This window comes from Anopheles moucheti, chromosome 2, assembly GCF_943734755.1.
Source record: "Anopheles moucheti chromosome 2, idAnoMoucSN_F20_07, whole genome shotgun sequence".
In the NCBI taxonomy this organism is placed as follows: Eukaryota; Metazoa; Arthropoda; class Insecta; order Diptera; family Culicidae; genus Anopheles; species Anopheles moucheti.
In genome coordinates this window covers 2779131-2795163 of record NC_069140.1, presented here as the reverse complement: position 1 = coordinate 2795163, position 16033 = coordinate 2779131, and the positions used below count along the sequence as shown (strand labels likewise).

At 45.3% G+C, this 16033-nt stretch overlaps 4 protein-coding genes across 5 annotated transcripts in view; 2 read left to right on the top strand and 2 right to left on the bottom strand.

The window, feature by feature from the left end:
• The first annotated feature begins 116 nt into the window (after window positions 1-116).
• On the top strand, window positions 117-2711 carry LOC128301114 (histone acetyltransferase Tip60). Its single transcript, XM_053037444.1, has 5 exons — window positions 117-238; window positions 540-669; window positions 747-1568; window positions 1644-1806; window positions 1873-2711. Exons 1-5 carry the CDS (start codon window positions 197-199, stop codon window positions 2087-2089), a joined length of 1374 nt encoding a protein of 457 aa, XP_052893404.1. The 5' UTR covers window positions 117-196; the 3' UTR covers window positions 2090-2711.
• LOC128301123 (splicing factor 3B subunit 4) lies at window positions 2443-4028 on the bottom strand. Its single transcript, XM_053037456.1, has 2 exons — window positions 3981-4028; window positions 2443-3788 (listed from the first exon to the last, which is right to left on the bottom strand). Exons 1-2 carry the CDS (start codon window positions 4012-4014, stop codon window positions 2581-2583), a joined length of 1242 nt encoding a protein of 413 aa, XP_052893416.1. The 5' UTR covers window positions 4015-4028; the 3' UTR covers window positions 2443-2580.
• A 356-nt stretch (window positions 4029-4384) lies between these two features.
• The window catches only part of LOC128299676 (ATP-dependent DNA helicase DDX11), an 81089-nt gene continuing 69440 nt past the window's right edge, over window positions 4385-16033 (top strand). The window contains exons 1-4 of one of the 2 annotated variants that reach the window (XM_053035699.1): window positions 4385-6256; window positions 6322-6519; window positions 6594-7242; window positions 11268-11356. In XM_053035699.1, the coding sequence (XP_052891659.1) occupies window positions 4385-6256; window positions 6322-6519; window positions 6594-7242; window positions 11268-11287 (2739 nt within the window). In that variant the 3' untranslated portion in view covers window positions 11288-11356. Of the gene's footprint in view, window positions 6257-6321; window positions 6520-6593; window positions 7243-11267; window positions 11357-16033 lie in introns of those variants that run through there. The other variant, XM_053035700.1, reaches the window with a different exon arrangement.
• LOC128299677 (activating transcription factor 3) overlaps window positions 8970-16033 on the bottom strand; it is a 56101-nt gene continuing 49037 nt past the window's right edge. The window contains exons 5-6 of the mRNA XM_053035701.1: window positions 14504-14707; window positions 8970-14399 (exon numbers count right to left, since the gene is read on the bottom strand). Of these exons, the coding sequence (XP_052891661.1) occupies window positions 12675-14399; window positions 14504-14707 (1929 nt within the window). The 3' untranslated portion in view covers window positions 8970-12674. The remainder of the gene's footprint in view (window positions 14400-14503; window positions 14708-16033) is intronic.

The following is a 16033-nucleotide window of genomic DNA, read 5'->3' as shown; positions in this document are numbered from 1 at the left end:
AGAGATGAAATGATACCTGGTTGAGAGTCGTTGAGTTTGTTTGTTATGTCAGAATGAAACGCAGTGAAACTGGGAGTTCTCTTTCCAACGCCTCGTCTATCTCGCTCGTGCGCTGTCAAACGGCAGGAAACAAAAATAAAAAAAGTAAACTGCGGGCTGGTTCGGGTTTATTTTTCGGTACAAATTTCACAGAAAAATGGATTCTGAAGACGCAGCACAAACAATTTTCGATTCGGCGGTAAGGCATCCTTGTATTGTAGACATTAAAATGGTTCCCCTTCATTCCGTAGCCCTCAGTTGAGCGATTCCGTTTGCGGTTTGCACGATGTAAACATTGGTAGCATCCCGTATGTGGAGGAGCCCTAGCGCCTACAGAGTATTGCCGTTTTTAGCTATTTATCGGTCCGCTTCTTGGTGGAAAATGTTCCGCGAGATGCAGACCATGAACGTACATCGGAACAACCCAAATGGCGGATGCAAATACTCCCCGATACGCAGGGACGAGTGATTACAACTGTTTGTTTACGTTTTGTTTACAGTCCTCGCTGGTGGAAGGCTGCCGGTTACCGGTCAAAATGAGCGGGACGAACGATTGGCCACTAGCGGAAATCATCAGCATTAGGGAGGGTTCGGACCGAAAATGCTATTACTACGTACATTATGTAGATTGTGAGTAGTGGAGAAGCATCCGCAATGTGGTACGGTGAAGGTACGATTTTTCACCCTGTTTCTAATTCCCGTTTCAGTTAACAAACGACTAGACGAATGGGTAACGGAAGAGTATCTGGATATGCGCAAGGTACAGTTCCCCCGCAAAGACGGGCTGACGACGGGACAGAATACCGGTGTAACGACACCGAAACGATTACCGCCCGCTCTCACCTGCTCCCGACCTGCCAGTCCTGTCCAAACGCCCGAAATTACGGTGAACGGAGGTGCCGTACTGGAGGCGGCATTGCAGAAAAAAATCAGCCGCAAACGCAAAGCGACATCTACCGAAAACGAAGATTCCGAGGATGTCCCGTTGACGCCTACTCCGCGCCAATCTGGCAGCATGGTGGCGCACCACGATGATGTGGTGACGCGCATGAAGAACGTACAGCTGATCGAGCTCGGCCGGCATCGAATCAAACCCTGGTACTTTGCACCTTACCCGCAAGAGATGTGCACCATGTCGTGTATCTACATCTGCGAGTTCTGTCTCAAGTACCGCAAGAGTCGCAAATGTCTCGAGCGTCATACGAAAAAGTGTAACCTACGGCACCCACCCGGCAACGAGATCTATCGCAAAAGCACGATTAGCTTTTTTGAGATCGATGGGAGGAAAAACAAAAGCTACGCTCAAAACCTATGCCTGCTCGCGAAGCTGTTTCTCGACCATAAAACGCTCTACTACGACACGGATCCGTTTCTGTTCTACGTAATGACCGAGTACGACACGCGCGGGTTCCACATCGTCGGGTACTTCTCGAAGGAGAAGGAAAGTACGGAAGATTACAACGTGGCGTGCATATTAACTATTCCACCGTACCAACGGAAAGGTTACGGAAAGTTACTAATAGAATTTAGTAAGTTACTTGTTCGTCGGTCTTGTTTGCTTTGTTGTGAATTCTAATTATGACCTCCTCTCTGCCATGTTTTAGGTTATGAATTATCCAAATTCGAAGGGAAAACGGGTTCACCGGAGAAGCCATTGTCCGATTTAGGTTTACTGTCGTACCGCAGCTATTGGGCGCAAACGATACTAGAAATATTAATCCTCCAAAAGCCAACCGGTGACAACGAAAAACCACAAATAACGATAAAGTAAGTTTATGGCCTGTGGTGTACTGCTAACTTCCCCATTTCTAAACGCAAATTGTGTCTTTTTAGCGAAATATGTGAACTAACCAGTATAAAGAAGGAGGACGTCATTTCGACGCTGCAGATACTGAATCTAATCAACTACTATAAGGGCCAGTATATCATCTGCATCAATAAGGAAACGATTGAGCAGCACAAAAAGGCGATGGAGAAGCGAAAGATTCGCATCGACTCGAAATGTCTCCACTGGACGCCCAAGGATTGGACGAAGCGATCGAAATGGTAGAGCTCGCATTAGTATTTACCAACCAATCAAAGGAGCCACAGACTGTTTAGCGGCGTCAAGATGTTCTCTGTACGCTCGGAAGGGATTCTTTCTTCTGATGATCTCCTTTCTTGCATATATATTATATGTATGTTTGTATGTGTGTGTACGCGTGCGTAAATCTAGATGAATAAGCTTTTGCGGTTAGAAAATGTCGAGCGCAAGCGCAGGATGAAAAGGAAGTTACGCACGCATCTTTTTCTCGGTCGTGAACAAAACGGGGAGAATGAGAAGCGCCATAGAGTTTGGGTTCGGGGAAGAGGGTGACAAAGAGAAGCGTGAAAAAATGGTACAAGAAAACTCCGATGCTGAAGGAAAAATGGTATTTGATAATTCCATTTTTTGTTTTATTTAATTTCATTTTGTACCAAACGAGCGAAACGAATACAAAGCGAGTGTCGCATGGAGTCAGCAGGAAAAAATGAGCTTGTTTGTTTTTAGAGTTGAGATGTTTAGTAAGCTCCATAACCATCCGTACTGTAGGTAGCGGAAGGTGGCGGGGGAGGCAATCTCGGCTGTGGAGGGAATCCACCCCCTGGAGGAGGTCTTGGAGGGAATCCCGGCATCTGTGGCGGTGGTGGTTGCGGAGGTCTTACCGCACCGGGTGGTGGAGGCCGTGGTGTGTTGGGAGCCGGAGGTGGTGGTGGAAATTGTCCCCCCGTGTTACTGCCAGCTGGTGGAAATGATGGCGGCGGCGGTGGGAACGGCGCCGAAGGAGCAGGAGGTGGTGCCGGAGCTCCGACAGGTGCCGGTGGCGCTGGAGCCCCCGGTTGTTGCCACGGTGGAGGAGGAATCATGCGTGGTGGCGGTGGAATGCCCATCGGTGCAGCTGGCAGTGGAGGCTGTGGTTGAACACCGAGTGGTGGCGGCAGTGGAGGCGGAGGAATCGCTCCCGGACCACCGTAACCACTGGGGGCTTGTGGTGGCGGCATTATTGGGGGCTGCGGTATAACAGCAGCCGGATTGGAGGGTGGTGGAGGTGGCGCCAATAGTGGCGGTGGCATCATCGGATGACCACCCATCATACCCGGATGCATTGACGGGGGCACGGGTGCATCGGCGAACAGTTGATGGGGTCGATCCGCATGTGACAGGGGGTTCTGTGCAGCCAACAGTCGTTCAGCAGCCGAACCGTGTCGCTCACCCTTGGAATCCTTCTTGAACGCGTAAGAAACCGATATAGGGCGATTACACAGATACTGTCCGTTCATCGCGTCCATGGCCGCATCCGATGCTTCGAAGCTGGCGAAGTTAATGAAGGCGAAACCCTTCGAATTGCCCGTCTCGGGATCTCGCATTATCTTTGGTGTCTGCAATATCACACCGAAAGCGGAGAACGTATCGTACAGCAGCTTCTCATCCACCTCCAGATCCAGGTTGCCGATGAAAATGTTTGCTCCCACGTCCAGACTCTTTTGGTGAGCGGATGCCTTGTTCACGCGAATAGGCTTACCGTACAGTTTGATCATGTTCATAATTTTAATCGCATAATCCGCATCTTCCTCGCCGAGAAACTCGACGAACCCGTAACCTTGGTGCATCTGTGTGACGCGATCTTTCGGCATGTGCACATTGACGACGGGGCCGCTCTGAACAAACAGTTCCCAAAGCAGGGTCTCGGTAACCTTATCATCCAGTCCTCCAACGTAAATCGTTGCATCTAGAACGAGGAAAGTATACGGTAAACATTTCTAGTCAACATACAACATACAAGGCATCTGAAAAGTGCGAAATACTTCAAAATTCAATGCACAGTTGATGACACCGATGCTTCAGGGCGGTATTGTACTAATGATAGTCACATTTTGGAAATAATAGCTCCAATTGCAACACATTTTCACCGATAAATTACCTTGATTTCGTTCTGCTATTGGACCGGCCGCCATGGTGTGTTCTTTTCTTTCTCGTAAACGACGCACAAACAAACGTCAGCCAAATGTCACAACGGTAGCTCCGCTTTGTACCGACAGTTTGACAGTTCGTTAGCACCGCAAGCTAGTTGGCGAAAGAAAAGCTACAAAAGCTGGTGTGTTTCTGGTTTTATTTGTGATTGTATTTCAACCGCGAGTTTATAAAACAACTTGGAATATTTTTAAGTGGATAGTCGAAAAGAATGTGGCTAGAAAAGCGTTCCATATTGTGATATAAAATTTTGAGTGTATGACAGCAAAAAAGGCGCCAATCGGTGGAGCTACCTAAATCAACCGTAAACACAAACAACGTTCAATAGTGGTGCAAGTGAAGTGGCTGCTAGTAATGGCCTTTTTTAAGCCGAAAAAACAACTCTATCCTCCAGATGATGGATCGGGATTTGCGTTCCCTTTTTTGCCGTATGATATTCAGTTGGATTTCATGCAAACGCTCTTTACAGTACTGCACGCTGGAGGCATTGGCATCTTCGAAAGTCCTACCGGCACAGGTAAATCTTTGAGTTTAACCTGTGGCACATTAACATGGTTAAAGGATTATGAACGACTGGTTGGGGAAGAGCTTCGCGAAACGATTGAAAGGCTGCGCAACGAAATCACCCAACTGGAAAAAGAAAACGAGAGCTCTAGTGATTGGATCTCGGGACAGTACAATGCGATGGGCCAACGTAAACAAATGGACGCGTTGAATCTGTTTAAGCAATCCATCGCAGAATATGACAAACGTCTGGTACAGATGAAGGATAAAGGTGTTTTACACAAGATGCGATGGGAGAAGCTTCGAGCAAAGGATGGCACACTGAAGGAAGAGTCCCTGCAGCAGGACGTTACAATCGATGAGGATGAGTTTCTGATTCCGGACGAAAGTGACGATGATAGTGACGAAGATCGTGATGCCAGTCGGCAGAAGGAAGATGAAGAGGAGAACCGATACCGTCCAGTGCAGGTGATATTTTGCAGTCGTACACATTCCCAGTTGTCTCAAGTAGTTAACGAAGTGAAAGAAACGGAACACGCAAAGAATCTTCGTCTCATATCACTTGCATCGCGTCAAAATCTTTGCATCAATGCGGAGGTACGAAAACTTAAAACCAGTACGCTTATGAACGAACGATGCTTGGAGTTGCTGAAAACAGGAGGAAGGAACAAAACGAACTCCAGCGACGATGATGGACATGGCGTGAAGAAGCGGAGGAAACTCGCGCAATCATGCCCTTACTACAACCAGCGTGCAATAGAAGGATTGAAAAATGGCATCCTACACGAAGTGCCGGATATCGAAGATCTTGTGAAGGAGGGAAAACGGGAAAATGCCTGTCCTTATTATGCCTCTCGTGCAGCTATTCCCGACTCACAAATGCTGATGGTTCCATACCAGCTGATCCTACACCGACGCACACGACAACAATCCGGTATAGATATGCGTAATTCAATCCTCATCATTGACGAAGCACACAATCTGCTGGACACGATTGCAGCCATACACAGTCAGGAACTGAAACAGGAACAATTGCGCCAGGCGAAGATGTATCTATCCGCTTATAAGGCACGCTATTTTTCTCGATTTTCGACCAAAAACCTGTTGCGGATTAATCAGCTCATCTTCATCGCTACCCGTTTGGATAAAGTGATATCCCCTGTTGGTAAAATCAGCACCGCCCGACCGTCACGAATGATCGATGCTCAAGAGTTGTTACTTGAGGCGGACATATTTAATTTGAATCTCACCGATATACTTTCATTCTGCGAACGTTCACGCATTGCGCAGAAGGTGCACGGATTTGCTCAGAGTTCACCACGTGAATTATTGGAACAGGATGTATCGCCCTTCCGAGGGAAGGTTGGCAGCACTTCGCAAGGGTCGACGAGTGCATTAAAATCGTTGATAAAGAATCTAGAAGAGGACAACAAAAGCAATGCGCATACGAAGAAGGCTGGCCGATCAGCAACGAAGCAGTCAAAAGCGGAGCCGGTTGCCGTGGTTGACCAAGAAAATGATCACCAAATACAAACGAAACCGTTGATAACAAATGCAATCCGACCGCTGATTAACTTTCTCCATTGTATGATGGAGGATGGAAGCGGTGATAGTCGAGTGTTGTTATCGTACGACGACAAGGACCCATCACAGGCAGCTATGAAGTATTTGCTGCTTAATCCGGGTGCACGATTTGACGAAATCGTCCAAAGTTGTCGTTCGGTAAGGAGTACACTAAAGACACACATCGGGAAAGGCATATTTAAAATTTTCACTGTATTGTACAGGTCGTCCTTGCTGGAGGTACGATGCAACCCACGGATGAACTAACGGAACAGGTATTCCGTCATTGCCGGGAACGAGTCACCATCAAAAGCTATCCCCACGTGGTCCCAAAGGATGCGGTCCTTCCAATCGCCATTAGCCATGGACCGACTGGGAAAGAGTTTATGTTTAATTTCGCCAACAAACAAAACATAGAAATGGTATGTCCTGCTCCATGGTCCATTTTTCTATCGGTTTTCTGCAAGTTAACGTAATGTTGTTTCTTTCTTAACAGCTAGACGAACTTCAGTCGACGCTACTGAACGTCTGCCAAGTGGTTCCGAATGGTGTAGTGGTATTTTTTAGCTCCTACGACTTCCTTGATCTGTTCTACCGAAAGCTGGAAGAGTCCGGTAACCGTACACGATTAGAGGAGCGTAAGAAAGTATTCCGTGAACCTAAAACGTCCGGTCAAGTAGAACGAATCTTGGCCGATTATGGACGCGCCGCCCGATCAGCCACCGGGGCCATATTATTCAGCGTTGTCGGTGGTAAACTAAGCGAAGGATTAAACTTCTCCGACGAACTCGGTCGGTGTGTAGTGGTGGTTGGTTTACCGTACCCGAATCGTACCAGCCCGGAGTTGATCGAACGGATGCGATACCTCGATCGAAGCTTGCCATCATCCGGTGGGGTCGGATCGTCGGCTGGTAATGAATATTACGAAAATCTTTGCATGAAAGCTGTTAACCAGTGCATAGGAAGAGCCGCCCGGCACATACGGGACTATGCGGCCGTGATTCTGCTCGACACGCGATACTGCATGGGTGACCGCATACGTCGGAAGTTGCCGGGGTGGATTGTGGAGCGAATGAATTGTGCCGACCGGTACGGTCAGGCGCATGGGAAGTTGGTGAAATTTTTCCGTCAACACAAAGCAAAACGTGAGTAAACCGGGTAAATGTAATGTGTGGTTGTGGTTGTGTGTGTGTGATTTTTGCGGATGAAAAGGAAACGAACAATCAAACGGCGGGAATCGCTGTTATATTGGGCTATTTAAGTCCGTGGTTGTTTATATTTTTATCCATCATGGTTTCGCTTCCCGACACAACAGTAGCGTGGTTGTCTCACTGTAATTCCGTATTGCCGTAAAGTTTGGATGCGTTTGAAACACTTGTTTGCCGTTTAGCATACGAAATAATACGCGTGTCTGTTCCTTTATCTTCCTTTGCTTTATATGCGCGTTTTGTTTACCTTTCACATTACTACAGCTTTTGATACTGATTCATCACTGGTCCGTCGAACATTTGTTGGTCGTTCTACCTTCGCTAGATTGTAAATAATTCCTTCCATTTTCTGAGTCGATCGGGGTTTCAATTATTGTTTTGATAGTTCTTACCTTTCTAACATGGCGGATGTATGATTCAGCATGTTTTTGAACGCTTTTCTTACATTTTCCAATTCCTTTGCTCTAGTCAGCTATGCTGTTTTACTCGTAATTACATTTTCTTATTGATGCGCAACACATTAGGCAACACTTATGCGAACATTCAATATGTTTTATCTCAAGCTTCTGTTTCAATTGCAGAAACGGAATCGCGGGATCTTTTGAGGATTCCTTAGTTTGTCTGGTTTGTGCGTACACGGAAGCTGCGACGAATAGATGCTCAGTAAAGTAGGTTTATAACAAACAGACATGTCTTGTTTCGATTGTTAAGATGACTTCTCGTGTCCGTTTCTATACTATAGCTGAGTAATGTAGTTTTGTATTATGGAGGCACAAAACCGTTTTGCAGCCCCGGATCCATAATGGTGCAAATGTTTAGTACCGATATTGTTCTTTTATTTGACGTACTTCTTGGTGTAACTTGCAAACTTTATAGCACCGATTACAATCGAATGGAAGGCATGGAGGGCTGTACAATCTTGTTGTCTGTCTTTTAGATTCCAATGTGCCCATTCTGCTGGTTGTCTGATTTATTTTTTGCGCTAGCAATAATCTAGAGTAAGGAGATTAAAGTTGAGTCCTTTTCGTTTTAGTCGCTTGTTTTTGCGTTCATGAACGCCATGAACGTGGCCAACGGTAGCCAGGTACAAAGTAGAATAATAAATTTCGATTCGATAGGCTTTCCTCTTCCTGCTTTTGTGCATACGTAAATGGGGCTCGACTGGTACTGGACTTGGGTTCGGTTGTCGTTTTTTTTTGTTTAAACGCTTTGTTATCTGTTTTTGGGTCCCGCAGAAAGTGAAAATTACATGAGCTGGTATCGATTTTAGGGTAGCGTTGGGAAATAGGGATCGGATGTTGGGGATATTGTATTTGATTTTGCAAATTGAATTATTCACAGGTGTACGTTATTTGATTATATTATCGATCTGTCTCCCAGTGTTTGTTCAATATCTATAGTTTTGGTTTCCTGTTGTATCCCATACGACCCTGCTCCATTTTGTTATCACACGTTTCTATTAAAACAAGTTGCAATGCACTTTCTTATCCATTTTTCACAACTCGATCAATGCCCCGAGTACAATTAGAGTAAGAAAGGGAAAAAGCGTTTGGAGTCTTGGCCCACTAATGCACAATAGAATACAAAATAATAAGAAACATACATATAGCAGCACGTCCAGTGTACATATCTAAGGCTAGCAATGTATGCAATAATGTTGAATGTTAATATTTTTTGTCTATTTTTCTCTCGTTTGTTTTCCGTTTGTGTCGGCATTGTTTTTTTTTTTTGTATTTTCTTCATGACTCTTTGTCGTTCGGTTTTGTTTGTTGGTTAAAAAAAAAACTAGCAACATGCATTATAACCTATTCATGGAAATAGGAAGGCATTTTATCTAGTTTTGGGTAGTGAATTTGCTTCAATATTAAATATCGATTTTCAGTAGCACTTCGGCTCCTTTATTATACGTAAGGCATGCGATTGTGGTGGCTTAAGCGGCACCTTGAACGGATTCGATGTTAGCTTCACAGGTTTTGCATTTATCCTGTTACTATTCGAACCGGTCGGACGGCATGGGATAATAAAAATCCGCACCGAAACCCGTGGAAGGCGTTGTAAAAGGCATTAGAACAAAACCAGTGAAGCTAAACTGGTCCAAATAAACACAAACCACCTGAGTAAAAACGAAGACACAAACGCACAGCAATCTGTTTTGCGGCGCTAAGGCTCTGGGTCGTTCCAGGCGGAACGAACGGCTTAAAATGGTATACGATGAACATGGTTGGCCTTATCCGCGTTGATTAGTAACCCGCCTATAAACTCAGCTACTGACAAGACTTTCCCGTACTTAAAGGCTCGCAACAGTGTTAGTTGATAAATATATATAATATATACTCGTGTCGTAGTGCCCTGCACGACGACCATTGCACGATCGGCGATTGTGTTTTCGCTGCAGTTTGTTTAAAGGCCATAGTAGTACTATATATATATATATCATACTCATTGTCCTATATACTAGTTTTTCACAGTAAGCTTTCGGTTGGTTGTTATGCTTAACAATAGTACATTTACAACTATCCAAATCTAGCTAATATTAAATTGGTCTTGTTTTGCTGTGGTGCCTTAGTGATTTCGTTTCGTAAAATGGGGACTGGGAGAGAGATCTCGATGGTGGAGCACTCGAGCATGTTGGCGGATTGTGTGATGCGTCTGACGGGCTGTTTGTCGAATGTCTATGCGACGAAGCACGAGGAACAGATAGTGTATGGCCAAAGTGGTCAAAGTAAGGTTGGTGTTAATTATTTAAACAAGAAACTTAATCCGTTAACAAATGCGTTTTTTGAGGCCATTCGCATTTGATTGGCAAATGACACATTCATAGTAACAACTAAAGTGTGGTGAAACGTCTAACAGGAAGACTATAAGTATTAACCATTTGACGTTACCAGAGATTGGTTTTTTGCCACTAATCGCTAAGTGAGATTAATAGTAGATAGAATGAAATAAGAAACGAGTCATGAATGAGGAAACGATTAATAGTAGTTGCATGTAGTATATCCTCTCGTTAGCTGGTAGTAGCTCACACACGTACACTAATAGTATGGCACCCGTAAATTAAAGATCGCCGTCGGGCAATACACGTAAACGCACTCTCCTCGCATTTAAAGGTTCATGGTTTTAAATCCATCCGGTTGGATTAGGCAACGAAAACGTAAGCTTGTGGCTTTTTTGAATCGATTGGTAACTTTCCGTTTGGCATGCTCAGGACCAGAGTGCGAGCGAGAGTGTAATCGCAAGTAGAACAATGGTAACTTTCCGTTGGTTGTTTCGATATCATCTGAATCAGTCCGAGGTGGAAGGAAACTTTCCTTCGTACAGTACACGATACAACAAGTGTGAAAACATTGTTAGTTAGTATTAGCATTAAGTTAACTAGCTTTGCTTTTAGACCCTCATACATCTGTTCCTCGGTACTTAGCATTAGACTCTGTGCTCGGTGCATTGGACGTTTTTGAAAATGAATTTGCCGGATTAAGCCATGACGCACTGAACAAAATGTCGTATCTTTTCGCGCTGGAATGTTGAGGTTTGGGCCGATTTCCAAGTAAAACAAAACGGAAGCTGGATGTTTTGAAGATTTCTGGCTCGCTGTATATCAATCAGAATTACTCGCATATAATCCCAATAATGGACACTCAAAATTCCTCAAATCCTGTTTGAGGCGTTGCCTTGTGCGGCTGTTTTGTCTGCCTTAGTTTGCCAGCCTTCTCGAGTATTCTTTGTCTGTTTAAAATTTCTTCCTCCTTTTAGCTCACTGTGCAAATGGTAATTTAATTAATGAATTTACTTTGCACGGTGAGACGTAGATGAATGAGTGAGCAAGTACAAACAGTAAGGTGTGGAGAAACATAGGAAGATGCCAGTATAAAGTACATGAAACCTCTTTGAGTGTGTGTGTTGCCTTTTGAACGATAAAGTATGGCCAGGAACGCACCTCTCACGCGAGGTTGCGTTACCTACAGCTCCCATGTGGTACGTTTAACATCCATTTTGTTCCTTCGTTTTAGCACCCACCTAATGCGCACCATGCGGTTTTTGACTGTACACATGCAAGCTGAATGTTACGCCGTCAAAAATTACAAAAAGAAAAAAATACATACGGCTCCACAGTATTCAAATGTTGTATAGAGAGATAGAGCAGGGAAGGGTGTGGAAGGAAACAATCGGGGAACCATTCTGCTGGTTGACAAAAATTAGCTTGCTGGTGTGAAGAAGCACAAGACATGAACACAACACTTGCCAAAAGAGCAGTGTATATGCAAAACTGATTCTCTGTCCGGCTGAAAGTCGACAATAAACTAAAACCGAAAAGGTATGAACGGAAAAGAAGAGTATGAACAAGTAAATGGAGGATGGAAACAGGCCAAAAGCTACACAAAAACATACAACAATTGGAAACAAGTGCCAAATGGGCCAGAGCAGAATGAAATGTTAAAGCAACGGTAAAAGATAGCCACAGCAATAATAATAATAATAATAATAGTCGATAGTAGGAATAAGAATAATAATATTAATAACATTCAGTATAGTGTACCATAATAGTAATAAAATGAGATACGATTATTGAACCTTACGCACGAAAAAGGAATGCATTTCCGATCTTTTCATTTTCGCCATCTCGCTGCGCCCCGTCTGTTTCCCATTGTTGCTGTTTTGTTAGCCGCCATTTACTTGTTGTAGTCTTTTTTGTTCGTTTGTTCCGTTGTAGATGCGTATTTGCAAGCATCAAAGCGAATCAATTTTCAACAAGCGCGAGTGGACAAATATGGCGATTTTGGAAAGAAATCTTCTGGACAGCTTTGAAAGATACGAAAAAGGCTCACAGTGATCAACAATGCTTGGAATATCCGTACGAAAGTATAGTTGAGACAAAGAGTAGCTTCTTTCCTTTCTCCTAATCCTGGACACTTGGAAAGTGGGCATTTCTTGAGAGATGTTTTTTTGGTGCACAAAGAACACGTTTCTGTGTGGGAACTTTTGTGAATTGGTGCAATAATATTATCGCCTAACCTCAATTCAGAACGCTGGAGAAATATCCTATCGCATATCGCCATCTTTGATGTAGTTCGGGTTCAAAACGGAAGGTGTCTCTATTAAGTAAGAATCACCATGAATTGATGGACGAAATTGCACAAACAGTAGCAAAAAGAGCACAAGCATTCCCGGAACGGAAGAATCCTATTCTATCCGACATGTTGGAAGACAGGAAGGAACATAAGAAGAGTGGAATAAGGTTCAGGATGTGAGTACACGGATGATCTCTGATGTTGTTGGGTAATAGCAGTAGTACTAGTAGTAGCTCGGTCACGGTCAGATGGGTTCACTGTCTTTGTGGAAGGTTTGTTTGTTTACAGATCGAAAGCTGCAGGTCACGCTAGACATCCGTTGATGCTGCTGTACGCGGTTATACCACTGTCCAGGTCGGTGAAATCCGTCGGATCATCGTCAGTCATTAGGAGAAAGTCATTTGCGACCGGTCCCAGCAGATCTAGGGCATTGTGGACGAGTTGTTGCTGTTGGTGCTGTTGTTGCTGTTGTAGCTGCTGCTGCTGCAGGTGATGTTGTTGTAGTTGGTGCTGAAGTTGATGGTGTTGCTGTAGCTGGGTGTGTTGATGTTGCTGCTGGTGCTGCTGTTGCTGTTGTTGATGTTGGTGATGGTGCTGGTGGTGATTCTGTTGCTGTTGCTGGTGATGATGGAGCAGATGGCCGAGGGTTGGATCAACGATAACCAACAAACTGTCCATCTGCTGCTGCTGTTGATGATGCAACCCGTTGGAGTGTTGCTGCGGTTGCTGTTGCTGCTGTGGTTGCTGTTGATGCTGCGTATAGTCTACTGTGGCGGGCTTTAGCGTTTCGAAGCTCGAGCCAAACTCGAGCAGCGTATTGGAGGTGTTGTCTTTAATGGCGTTCAGGTGATTAAGCTTGTCATTTTCGTTTACCATGGTTGGATTGTTGTTGTTGAGAGTTGCACCGTGCTGTTGTTGCTGTGGCTGCTGCAGATGATGATTGTGTTGCGATTGCTGTTGAAGTTGCTGCTGCTGTTGCTGATGCGATTGGGCGCAGTTGAGCCCGGCAGTAAGAGGACTGTGGGCGTTGTTGTTGTACAGATCGAGCGTGGCATCGAACAGAAACCGATCCGCACTCTGCACCGTCGTGTAAGGGCTGTGCGTGTCGATGAGTTCATTTTTCAGTATGAAATCGTCATCGTCTGCGGTGACAAGTGTTCCGATCGGGTTGATAACGTTCACTGTCGACACCGAGTTGCCCACGGTTAGTGGAGAAGGTACAGATGAGGGAGAGGAGGAAGGTGTCGTCGTCATGAGAGTTGCTGCAATCAGGGGATTCCCTTTGCTACCGAAGGTGGTGGTTGTGGCGTTGTTTAGGGAAGGAAGATTCGTGGCTGTGGATGTGGCTACCGCTGCCGGAGTCGTTTTGTTCTGCGCTCTAGATTGTCGTGGTTTGGGTCCAGGCTTAGATCGTCCATTCTTCGTGGTGTGTTGGGCGGTGGAGTTCGGTCGTGACGAAGCGGTCGATACTGCAGGTCCGGGAATGTAGTCCGATTTGGATATTTGCTCTCCAGTACCGGGCAATTCTGAGGGTGATTCGAGCAGGAAGCTGGTTGTTTCCGTGGGCGAAAGCTTACAATAACCGGGAGGAAGAAGGTTGCCGGAGTCTTGCTTGGAGAAGCTATCCATTGGTGAGCCGGAACTGGAGGAAACCGATTTCAAACACTCGGAGTACTTAATTTCTCCCTGACCCGTTTGCTCCTGTTCCAGATAGTTCAGATCGTTAAGATATTTGCCAGTGCCGGCGCTACCACCACTTCCGGTAATGGTCGACAGTGAGGGAAGCGGTTGATAGCCCTTCTGGTGGACGCAGGTGGGACCGTGCGCCTGCAATACCTCCACCAGCTTCCGGTACTCCGTTTCCAGCTTGCTGACCTGCGACTTTAACTCCTTGTTCTGGGCGTCGAGTGTTTCCGATTCGTTGATAAGATTAACCGTACGTTCGCGCTTTTTCATGCGACACTTGGTAGCGGCGATTTTGTTCCGTTCGCGGCGTCGCCGCCGCCGATCCTCGTCTTCTGGTGTTAGCTGTTAGTGGGGAGAAAGGGCGTGAAGAGGATATTATATTTTGACTTCCAGTAATACTTCGAATGTGGCCATTTCTGCTCAAAACCGCTCCCGACAATACTTACTGCAACAGTCGAGCGAGGACTCGCCTTCGATTCCATGTCATCTTCACTCGTCTCCCGGTCTTCGGTCATGGAGGGATCACGTCGACGTGCTACCTTTGCCTTCGGCGTGCTGGATTCATTTCCATCGCTCGAGTCTCCACCGCTGTGCTTGCGCTTACTCTGAATCAGCAGTTTCACACCTTCCTTGATCAGTTGAGAGCATGTCTGTAGGGCGAAAGCAGAAGAGAACACAAAAACATCAGTAAAGATCAGCAGGTGAGACTTACACACCACCGGCTCCTAATGACTATCATGTGCGCGACATGCTGATTCTATTTATCGCTCTTGCGTTTCGAGTACAATTTTGTTAGCAAAGATTCGTTTGTGAACAGATCCATACAAACAAATTAAGACATACGAGATCGTGCTAGTCGTTTCCGTCTTATTCTGTTACTAGTGGTATTTTGAAAATGATCTCCTTGGTGAGATCTGCGTACTATTCTGATGCAAACATAAAGAGAGGAATGGCCAAGGAAAATCAACTGTCAACTGCTTTGGTCACTAAAATGTGAAGAATTCAAATCAAGTCCGTGTCGCTTCTGGCTCATAAAATTGAAATCGTGAGACGGTAAAGTCCGCCATTCATTCTGTTCTTGAGAGACGATCGAGTACGGAGATTGCGTTACTTGTTTGAATGTGTAGAACAGTGAAGCGTTTGGAAGTAATAATAGGAAATAATTAAAGGCGCCATATTTCGCATAACCAACGCACCTACCGATCCAATGCCCGTTAAAAATTAATTTGACAAACAGAAGCAGAAGCAGTAAAACATTTTGCTGCTGCTGAAGAAGCACACGCACTGCCATGCTCCACAACAACTGCAGGCAAAAACTAGTTTTGAGAATAATGCGGTAAAGCTGCCATAATCATAATTCAACGCCGAAACGTGGTCCAAAAGTCGTGAAACATAATTGAACCAGCAGGGACGCGTAAATGCTCTCAGGGTTGGGTGACTTATTTGCGGCATTATTTATTTCGAAGCGAACATCCTTTCCGTCCCTCATTCTTTGCCTTTTGCTTTCCCCGGCCCGGTGAAGCATGAAAAATGCTTTCGCCATTTCGGGACGAATCTCATGTCGTTATCTTCACGCTATCTTGGATTGGTGTGTGCTTCTCTGCTTATTGGAGTTTGTGTGCAATTCGAAAGTTTTTTCTTTCTTCTTCGCGTTTATAACAAACCGTAAACTTTGAGGGTGTAAAGTACTCCGCCAGAAAGGAGTAATGGAAAACCTCCTCCTGCTGCCTTATGCGGTGCGAAGATCAAGATCGAAGATCGCATTTTCCAGCACGTTGATACTGCCCACAGCCCCGAAACGTAATGCCAAACCACGAAGCGCACGAAATGCTTTCAAAATCACGCTCGCATGTGGCATTTGTCGTCTCGCGCAGTGTGTGAGATCGTTCGCCTTTTGAATGGGGGAGAATGCCGGAGATTGGGAATGAAATTGGGCCCCGAGAAGGTGGGATCGTTTCGCGTGCTGCTTGTGCGCG

Coding starts and splice junctions, on each gene's coding strand:
- LOC128301114 (XM_053037444.1), top strand. CDS start 197: ATGGATTCTGAAGACGCAGCACAAACAATTTTCGATTCGGCG. Junction 1,569..1,643: donor AAAGTTACTAATAGAATTTA/GTAAGTTACTTG, acceptor GCCATGTTTTAG/GTTATGAATTATCCAAATTC. Junction 1,807..1,872: donor AAACCACAAATAACGATAAA/GTAAGTTTATGG, acceptor GTGTCTTTTTAG/CGAAATATGTGAACTAACCA.
- LOC128301123 (XM_053037456.1), bottom strand. CDS start 4,014: ATGGCGGCCGGTCCAATAGCAGAACGAAATCAAG. Junction 3,789..3,980: donor AATAGCAGAACGAAATCAAG/GTAATTTATCGG, acceptor TCCTCGTTCTAG/ATGCAACGATTTACGTTGGA.